Here is a 10,939-nt window from a genome sequence, read left to right on the forward strand (position 1 = left end):
CTTCATTAAGGTGCTTTCACTCTACAGGAGAGGAAAAAGAAGTCCAGCTATATATTACCTTGGGTTGAAGGCATGTCTTACAATTATTTATATTATGGATTATCTCACAATATCTTATGAGTGGACAGGACATTATTCCCATTATGCAGATGAGGAAAACAAGCCTCAAGGATCAAAATCAAGTTGTACAAAGTTACCAGCTAGTGCTTTGTTTAGCCAGAATTTGACAAAAAGTTCTGCTTTCTTCATTCTGGTAGTGGCTGCTATTTTCTATTATAATCGAATTTATCTAGACATGATACAAATAAAATACTTCAAAAGTAGTCCGCCAAAGGACAAAACATCAGTGGAGTAGTAGTATGTTTTTAAAAGTTAACTTACATGCAGTTTTGCTTTCCCTGACTTTTTATTTTGAAATATTTCAATAATACAGAAAAACTGAAATACAAGGATAATACATACCTATTTGCCCTTTACCAAGATTCAACAATTTTTAATATTTTCCACATTTGTGCATGCCCTTTAAAAATACATACAGTATACATATATATGTATGTATATTAAAGCACCCCATTTGCTTTTCTTCCTGAATTGTCTATTAATGAATAATAAACATTATATCACCTAACTCTTATTCCTCAGCATCATTTCCTAAGACTAAAAATATTCTACTAATGACCACACAACCATTATTAAACTGAAAAAGGCTAAAAAAGGTAAAACAAGTTGCATAACATCACCCATTCCATATTTAAATTTTCCTAAAAGTGTCTTTTATAGATTATTTTCTTATCCAATATCAAATTAACTTTCTACATTATATTACTTAATTGTTGCATCTCTGTAATTTTTATATCTAGAATATTCCCCTTACTTGTTTTTCTCAATACAGTGGATTTTTTTGAAGATTCAAGGTTATTAACTTGGAGAAGAGCCCATGTTCTAGATCTGTCTGTGTGTTTCATCATGGGGTTCACTTGCTCATCTATGCTGCATGTTTTCTATAAAGTGGGAGTGAGGTCTAATGATCTGATTAGATAGAGCTGCATAGCAAGAACAGTTCAAAGACATGTGAATTTTCCATTGCTCTGCATCAAGGAGATGTAATGCGAGGATGTCCCACTGGTTCAAGTGGTAACTGCTGTCTCCCTCCATTTAGAAGGTCAAGTTTTCTCTTTGTAAGTAGCAGATGATCTCTATGATGATAGATATAATTTGGCACTGCGTGACTATGCTATAACCCAACCATCTTCTACCCAATGATTTTAGCATAGGCTGCCAAAATAATGATTTTCTCATTCCATCATTCCTCCTATGTTTATTAGCTGGCATTCTTTTTTAAGAACAGCTTTTCCTCCTCACACACCTTTCTGCCTCTTTTTATCTTTCTTTTTCTTTTCAGTTGGGGAAAATCATTTTTGTACTGTGGATTTTGTTCAAATCAATGTGTTACAAACAGTTTCTGTCATTATTATTATTATTATTATTATTATTTATATTCAACTTATCCCAAATTTGGCCAGGAAGAACCCCCTCAGTTGTACCCTTTTTTGTCCTTTTAAAATAAACCTATTAGCTCTTGAGAACTTTCTCACTTTCAGGCACAACAGAATTCTAAGGCACAAGCTGCACTTTCCTTGCCTCAAATCTGGAATCAACTGTTTCTCCAGGAAGCTCTTGTTCCTTTTGGTGGAGAATAGTAATAAGAAACCAGATTTGGGTCCAGCCCGTATTTTTATTTTTTGGTGAAATTAGTTCAATAGAAACACCAATCTTTGACTGGCACCAACAAAACTTTTGAAGTAAAACATAATTTTCATGAGCACTGGGCGGTATAACTATTCTTTCTGGTTTTAAATTATTTTCATAGTCACCTTCTAGATTTAAATTTTTTAAGTTTCACTTATGGAAGAGAGTAAAGCTGCAAAGTGAATAAAATATTCTTTATTAAGTTGACTATGAAAGCCTTAGATATAAAGCATAGTAACACCATCTATAATAATGGTTTTGAGTGGGGTGCAGTCCCCCAATATTAATAATGATGTCCAAAAAAATGCTGGAGCAACTTTTTTCAGAATTTACAGTTTTACATTTCACACAGCATGATCTTTTTTTTCCCAGAAAAAGTCTCTAAAATATGTTATTGACTCAGATGCGTTTGATAGTGTGTCTACTGAGTGCATGGCATAATAAGGTGGCTAGTTTTTAAATCAGATTTTGGTTCATAAGATTTATTCCTAAACAAAGAAAGACTTTCTTCTGTGCCTTAACAAGGGGCTTGAGTGCCCAAGCACTGGGGATACAGCAGTGGACACCGCCGACAAAGTCTCTGGCCTCCTGGAATCTAAAGAGGGAGACAAACAATAACAAAGACTAATGTCGAGTAACATAGTGATATGTTGGATGCTGAAGAGAGCTGTGACTAAAATAAGGCATGGAAAGGAACAGGGATGACCAAGGTAAGGAGGAAAACCATGATATTAACTAGCACAGTCAGGGAAGGATACATGGAGAAAGTGTTGTTTAGAAAATGCCACGTGGACATCAGGGCAAGAGCAGTCTGGAACATCAAGTCTAAAGCCACCAGGCATGAGCATACAGGGTATGTTGGCAGCACCAGGAGATCAGCATAGGTGGCTGCAGGGGAGCGATGGCAGTGGCGGACGGGAGGACATGGGAGGTGCAGGTGATGTGGTCACTGTGAAAAGTGTGACTTTCACTCTGAGCAAAATGGGAAGTCATTGGAGAGCTTTGAATAGATAAGTGACCGGATATGATTTGCAGTTTAATAGGACCACATTGCTTGCTGATTTGGGAAGAACCTACTGGGGCCAAGGGTAGAAGCACAGAGAACAATATGAGGGCAAATACATCAGTCTAGGGAGAGGTGGTGGACCAGGGTGAGCCCAGCGGAGATGGTGAGCAGCCTCATTCTAGGTACGTTTTGAAGGCAAATCTAGTAAGATTTGTCGACAATGTGATTGGGAGAGAGAAAGAAAGGCATTAAGAATGATACGTAGGTTTTTGGCCCGAACAACTAGAAGGATGGAATTGTAACTAGGAGAGAGGAAATTAGGTGAGAATTTGGAGCTAAGCAAGCAGGTGGACTTATGATTCTGGAGTTTAAGCAAGAATTTTGGACTGGAGAAGTAAAATTGTAAGTGGACAGTGTATAGTTGACAATTAAAGCCACGTAACCCATGAGATGACAAAACAAGTGAGTATAGAAACAGATGAAGAAAGGTCCTTGGTTACAAGTTAAAAGTTAAGGGAGGTGAGGAAGATCCAGCAAAGGAGACTAAATGGGAATGGCCAGCACCATTGGCAGAACATCTGGAGAGTCTCATGTCCTGGTCCCCAGAAAAGAAACCTTCAAAGAAGCAGTAAAGAATTATAGCATGTTAATGCTTCATTTGATCACAAGTGGAATTTTAATTTCAATCTATTTGAATATACAAAACTATCAACAAAATGTATGTGGTAACTTTTTTACAAATACATTTTAGAAAGAAGTTACAGTTCAGAAGAGATTAATTGTAGAACCACTATCCTTAACTACTTCCATCTCTCAGGGTGCATGTACAAGCAAATCTTTGTACTACACGGGTGAAGGATGCAAATGCATCTTTGTCTTCTTTAGAAGGTCATCACTAACACCCCCTTTCAGAGAAACAATACCATCTGATTTTCTCTCCACATTTAGCGAGAGTGGGAACACCCGCTGAGAGCCCCTTGATCTTGCCTAAGAGCAGTCCAATCAGCACACAGCCCGCAGGAACACCTGGATTCAGACATTTCTGTTACAGGAAACACTCTTCACATTTCCTTATTATAGAAACATCAAGTGGCCGTTTGAGTCCCAGCCTAATATGCAAATAGAGCAGAATTTAGTAACCAGTTTAAACTCAAAATGCCCAGTACAAACACGCTATCCTGATGTACGAGTAAGTTTGGTGATGACCATGAGTTCCTTCTTAAGAGGCTCTGATTGGCAGCCAGAGAGAGTTCTGGGCTTGTGAACCCTGGACCCAAGTCTTTCTCTCTTTAAACTCTGCCAAACTTTAACTTTAAACTTAAACTTTTCTCTCTGCCAAAACTTCAGAGAAATGACTCTGTTGTAAGGACTTTTCTGTCCTTGATGCAAATCCTTATGACCTTGCTTTCTCTGCCACCTACAGGCGTCCTCCAGGATTCCTTCCTGTCTAGCTTGCTCTGTCCTGGCTACCTGCTGTATTTTTCTTTTCCTGCTGCTCTTGGTAGCTGATTTCGACCTGCCAATAGTGCACTTGCTGGCCACTGCCGCAGCCCTGTCACTGAGCAGACACTCTGGGCTGCCAACATTCTCACTAAAGGTTGCATCTGTACCTTTCTAGTTCTGTAGTCCTTTAGAGTATTTCTGTCTGAATTTCTCTGCGGTGAAGACTCCACTGTTTTGAACGCTGAATTCCTGGTACACTGCCCCTTGGAAGGTCGGCCACCGAGAACACAGAAAAAAGCCCCATCCATGCATATGGTCCTACCATGGTCCCATCTTTTTTCACTTCATAACATCTGTCCCCCATAGTAGTGAAGTTTGGAAAATCTCTGTGTGAGCTAGAAAAGCTTGCTTAGGGGAAGGGCTGAGAGAACCTTCACAAGCAGCTGTTTTAATGCAGAGGAAGTTAGGGAGGACATAGGGAAGCAACACAGTGGCCTCCTGGGCTTGCTCCCCATCCCCCTCCATCCTGCTCCCACTGTGAGTTATGGTCCAACAGACCCTGTCTCTCCAGGCAGCCTTCTCTAATGGCCTTCCTGTCCCTTTAACACTACCAGATGACTGAATCCAATCTGATTTCAAACTAGGGTGATGATGGCTAATGGTTTATTTAAACAAAGGTCTTCTAGAGACCCATTTTCCTAACTCAGAGGAGTCACTCACTGAGTTTGGATCAATGCAGAAATAGACCTTTCTGTGTCCACCTGAGACAAGGAGGCCTTGGATCCATGTGGATTACCATTTCTTATCTGTGTGACTAATAAAGCATCTCACCATAAATCTTACTTTGTCAGAGAAGCCTTGAACGCCTACCTGAACTAAACCTATTCACATTCATTCTATTCACTCACTCACTCATTCTACTCCATTTCTCTGCATATAAACTATATTTTTAGTTTCCTTATATATTAACTTACATATTACTTTACATATATTAATGCTTGAAGGTACGAGTATGTATTTAATATCTCTCTCCATTATAATATGAGCACCATGAGAACAGGGATGTTGTTTGTCATTTTCTTGCTATATCCCCAGCGCTTAGAATAACATCTGCTTTATGGGCATTCAGTACATACTCGTATTTGCTAAATGAATGAACAAACAAATGCAAAGAATGACTACTCAACCCTTATATACCATGGGAAATGGCTATAGCAAATTCAACTGGTTTCTTCATTCCCCAGCTTCGTTAGAAGCTTGGAGTTGCCTAAAGGATGTTGTAGTGCCTCTTAATTGTCCAAGTAGGAAGAAACAAAGCATTAAATGGAAGCCTCTCTTTTTTCTGTAAGGTTCATACAATATTTCTGCTTTATCTGTAGTCCCAGAATCTCTTGATATTTCCTACGTGGACGAACTGTTCAAAATGGGGCCACAGACACCCCTAAGTCATTCTTGTTATCCTGAGCTCATTATCCTGAAAAAGAATAGTGGGAATCCAATCTAGCTTTAACAAAGATTTGGGAAGAGAAATAGTGGCATTCACAAAATTATTCTATGTAGAAAGGCTGAATCTTCAGAATACTGTAAACCCACCATACAATGCTGCATAAATGCACTCATCTATGCTTTTATAATATGTCCTATCCCTCTCTTAGAGCAACACCACTTTAATTGAACCCCTGACATTCTGATTAAAGGTGGTAATCCTTTTGCGCTGTGAATTTGTGATAAGTATGTTCAATTTGTATCCATTTTTAAAAGACAGTGCTGCTTTTTGACACACACTTGCTTGCCTGGCAATATATGAAACCTAATATTTATTTAAGATTAGGTTCTGCTTAAATCCTCTTTGTCTTTGGTGTTTGCAGTACTCACAGTGGTTTTTCTTTAGGGTAAAGGAAGAATTCAGTGTTATTTCTTTTGACAGATACTGGTAACTTGGGGGATATATTTAGTCTTTGTAATATTACTTTATTACAGTTCAGTGAAAGGGAGCAGAATCTTGACTTTAATTCCATTTTATTTTCTTCTGCTGGTCCCGGCAATGAAAGATATTGGGCTTTGGGAACTGCATGGTGATCACTGATAAAGTAAAAAAGATATTACAACAAGGATTAAAGATTATATTTCGTGTGAAGCTATAGCATTTCTTAAATCTAAAGTGGAAAAAAGTCAGGGTTTTCAAATGTTATTACACGAGGGTGTGAGGCAACCAATTGCAGTTCTCTTTACCCTTACAATAGAAAAAGAACTGTGTCTCAGAGAGGTTCTCACATTTAAAAAGTAGCTGAGCTGGGATTTGAACTCAGTCCTGTCTGACTCCGGGCCCCTTTGCATCATGCTCTGATGCTTCTTCCCAGTAGCCTCCCAAGGGAATACAAGGTTCATAGTCTTTGCTCAGAACAACCGCAGCCACAACAAAAAGTAGATTCACTGCCCTCTCGCTCCCCTCACCCTTAATTCTGCATATCAGAGATAGAGCCTAGGACTCTGTGTTATTATCAAGTTCCAGTTTTGTTGGAGGTAGCCAGGGGAACACATTTTGAAAGACACTAATCTGGAAGAACAAATTATTTCTATGCTGCTTAGTTTTGATCAGCCCCTTTGCATATAAATTTTCTCCACATGGTTACTGACTTGCAGCCAATGGCCTGAGATTGATGTCTCAGGAGACAGAGGCGGCTCAGAGGCTCTGAGCTGTTGAGATTTCTATGCTCTATACCCTAGGCATACAGGGGGTATAGATGGGGTCTGCTTCATAAGCTCAAACCTTGAGGGGTGAAGGGGGCCATGAAAAGGGCCAGGAGAAGTGGAAGAGGAGCTGTCATAAGAGCCAGGCTGGGAATTCCCAAGCTCCCCTTCGCTGCTTTGCCATTTTCTGAGGCCCAGCCCTGTCTGGGTCCTGCTGTCCACAGGGGAATTTGTGCCTGGCCTTGCTGTCTTTGCCTACAGTTCATGGGAAAACTTCCCTGGAAGTCCATTCCAAATCAGAAAACGGAGTGTGCTAAAGCAGGCATCCGTGGATTCCTAAGGATTCATGGGTGGGCTCAGGGGCCCTGAACCCCTGAAATTAAACACACATATTTTGCGTGTACATGCATATGTGTATGTGTATTTTGTGAAAAGAGATTCCAATGACAACTTTCATCAGATTCTCAGGGGGACCATAAATGATTCCAAAAACCTGAGACTCACAGAGAGTTCCTGGTACGCTGAGGCCTTGAGCCCCACATTCATACTGGTGTGTGCCCAGCACGTTGCTGCCTGATGTCATCTGCCGACAACCTCCTTGGTGACAGCCAGGTCACTAAATGTCCCTCCACAGGAGCCACCTTCCCTGCCCAATCTGAGGATTATGGTAGCAAAACTGTCAGACTTAATTTTGACAAATTGTTTTGGGCAATTAGTTCCTTTTAATTGCTCATGGAAATAGTAATTGTCAGTGACAAGATTATTATATGCTGCTTGTCCATGGGGCCTCTAGGGTCAAAAAAACACCACTGAGATTGCTATGACCTGTTCTTTTCCATCTCTGGTATTACCCTTGAAATCTCCACACAAGATGTTAGCCAAGTTAGCTCCCACTCTGCAAAAAGTACAGAGCGCGGGTTTCCTTTAATTCTTCTTCCAAGGGAAGGATTAGGAAACAGCTTTCCACAGTTCCCTGCTACCAACTGCCCATGCCAGTCTTCACAGACTTGCTGATCCTTAACTTGAAAAGCTGGGGATGTTTCTAGCGCTTCGTTTGCTTGTTTACCTATTCAGCCAAGTTGTTTGACAACCAAGTGAGTTTTGAATAAATAGGATCCTAGGTGATGAAATAGTTAACTCAGCTCACGTTGAATATTTTCATTCCTTTTCACTTCACTGAACAGGAGGGTCAGTTTGACCGATAAGTCAGAGCAGGTCCGCCTAATGGTTCACCATGTGCCAGCTCAGGTGACAGGTGGACGGAAAGTAGAGAACTCTTAGCAGTTTAGGAAGCTGGGGATTGGTTGGCTATTTACTGGCTGTGCATACTGGGCCATTTGTTTGACCTCCCTAAGTCCTCATTTCATTATCTGTCAAAGGGGATAAAAATAATAGCTAGCTTATGGTACAGCTGTAAGGACTAAATGATATTATAAATACCTGGCAGATAGTAAGAAGTAAACCAAACAGAAAAGATAGCATCTATTATAAATACAATCCATTTCTCCTTCCCAAATCCGGATCTTATAAAGAAGTCTGAGATAGGGGAGAGGTCAAACAAATGAATATTACACTCCAGCCCAACTTTATCTCCATGCCCTCAAAGCCTGTTAATGTAACCGCATCTACCCCTATCCACACTGAAATCCTTTTTTGAATGCTACAGATGAAGATAGAGATTATTACACCATCAGTTCCTATTGGTCGACACTGATTTCCATGTGTATAACCATATTCCTTGAAATGAAAGATTTCATGTAAAACTGACAGAAAAAAATTTGTAGGAGACCCAGTTTTTTTCTCTGGTTCTTCTTGATGAAACAAACCAAAGAAACTGCCAATCATGGTGACTTTTCAAAAATGAAAGTTTCAGTTTGTTTGTATGTTTTTAGAAAAAGATGTTTGTTCTTTTCCCTTACTTTTAAGTCTTTCAGGATTTTATTCCCATTCTTTAGAAACTAAATGCTAATAAATTTGCTTCTTCATGGAGTTGTTTCTTATACTTAAGCATTTCATTTAGTATTTTTCTTCTCAAATGTAATGAGGGTTAATGCTCACCTTTAATGATATTTCCTGAGGTCAGCGTTCATATCTTTTATATTTACTTAACTCTTCAGTAATGGATGCTGCAGGCAGACTCAAACATTGCACCAAGGAGTAAAATGTCATCTCAGGAACAATGGCTATCCCTCCAGTTGTATCCTCAAGTAAGAAAAGCCTTATCTAACTGGAAATAGGACGGGAAGCTGGAGGTTTGAGTGTCCTGAACGGCAAGGATCCCTCCTTGTTCTTGACCTAACATAACGCTTTCCCTTAATCTAGCCAATTGTAGGGGAAAGGAGAAAGGAGAATGCTTAAAATTATTTCCATTAATTTAATTAGATCGAGTCTTTGGTAAGAGTCCATAGAAATATGAGTTACATATATTCAAGGCTAGAGGATTGCCTAGGTTGCATCTACATGATGGAAAATAACACAAGGCGCACTAGGGACATTAAGATGTTTGGCTAATGTTCCTACACAAAAGACAAACCCATTTGCTCAGTAATGGTGTGGGTTGCTCTTCTAGCTGCTGTGGTCTGTGTGACACTTCTGGACAGACTAAAATGTGACCAGATCAACTTGCCGCACGAAGTTCTGGTGGAGTACCAGCAACGGCCTCAGCTCCTAATCGCCAACTTCATCAAACAGCGGCTTGGACTTCATGACCAGACGTCGTAACTGGGCCAGCCCAAGTCCTCCCGGCAAGCTAATAGTTCTAGTTGCAATGTTGATGTTATACATTATTTGTGACATTTTCGTATAGTTTTCATCCACATGCTAAAATCATAATAGAGTGGTTTTATAAAACTCCTTTCTCCTAAGAAAAAAAATGAATTTATCTTAAAAGAATTTCATACATACATTAAATCAAATTCAAATTTTATCTAAGAAGTCAGTCTAATAATTAAACATTTAAGACTCCTGGATTGTGACATTTGGGGTTTCATATGCAGCATTAATTAAACTTACATCAAAATAGATCAGCCATTTGTAGAAATGGTTACCAGTCACTGTTTCTGAAACCAATCCAGAAATTCATGTTAGAATGTTGTCAGGCACTTCTAGGTGTTGGACAAGTGACAGGAATTGATCATGCACATTCAAAATATTTACAGAAAAAAGAGTCAGTGTAATGTAGGTTTATGGGAAATATGACTGCATTTCTTTTTTCCCCCTGCATAATTTCAGCGTACCACTGAGTAGGATTAGAGGCATGTTTGCCTTTGTTTGTGATTTTATCGTGAAATATAATTACACGTTTATGTTCAAGTGAAAACTCTCAGTAGTGCAAAGATTTTCATTTTTCTTCAGAAATCTCAAATAATTAAATCAAGTTTTTTCTTTTAAGGAAATGTATTTTGAGGAGGCTGTATTTTTTATTTTATTTCAATATTTAGCTAACAAGCTGAGGAATTAATAACAACTGGATTTAGACTTGAGTTCAAAATGTTAAAGTCATCCTTTTTTGTGACTTTGAAGTGGGTCCTGCTCACATGCTGCCTATACTCCTATTCAAGGAGACTGTCTGGGAGGCACAGCGTCACTTACAGGTGCACCCTGCTCGCTGAGCGGTGCCGCCCAGGGGTTCTCCTAAAGCTGACACATGAAGAGGTCAGGAGGCGTAGATGGAGGATGGGTGGAGGAGGGATGACAATTTTGTATAGTGTGTCACATTGTGTACATATATTTATATGGCTGTAACTAAAATAAAGTTGATTTCAACCATGACAGAGGTTATTTGTATCTTTAATCAATGACAAGGAACAATCCCCTGAGAGGTGCATCAGATTGGGAACTTATTTTGGTAATAGGTATTCTTGCAGTGCAATTTTAAGGCACCCCAATAAGTGGCCAAAGATCAAAGCTAAAAGTAAAGTAGAATAATATTGTCATCAGTAGTGGAGTATTCACTTTGCTTCATACTTTACTAGACCAAGTAGAAATAACTTCAGAATGCTCTCCATAAGCGTCCTTTCTTTTCTTTTTTGCATTTGTGCAAATATATCA

The 10,939-nt window shown here is 39.3% G+C and overlaps 1 protein-coding gene across 1 annotated transcript in view; it reads left to right on the forward strand.

Annotated features, from left to right (window-relative positions):
* UPP2 (uridine phosphorylase 2) overlaps positions 1-10,673 on the forward strand; it is a 28,382-nt gene extending 17,709 nt beyond the window's left edge. The window contains exon 7 of the mRNA XM_054562697.1: positions 9,459-10,673. Within this exon, the coding sequence (XP_054418672.1) occupies positions 9,459-9,610 (152 nt within the window). The 3' untranslated portion in view covers positions 9,611-10,673. The remainder of the gene's footprint in view (positions 1-9,458) is intronic.
* The last annotated feature ends 266 nt before the right edge of the window (positions 10,674-10,939 follow it).

This window comes from Pteronotus mesoamericanus, unplaced genomic scaffold (genome assembly GCF_021234165.1).
Source record: "Pteronotus mesoamericanus isolate MK-2021 breed Mesoamerican mustached bat unplaced genomic scaffold, CSHL_Meso_final scaffold_651, whole genome shotgun sequence".
NCBI lineage: Eukaryota > Metazoa > Chordata > Mammalia > Chiroptera > Mormoopidae > Pteronotus > Pteronotus mesoamericanus.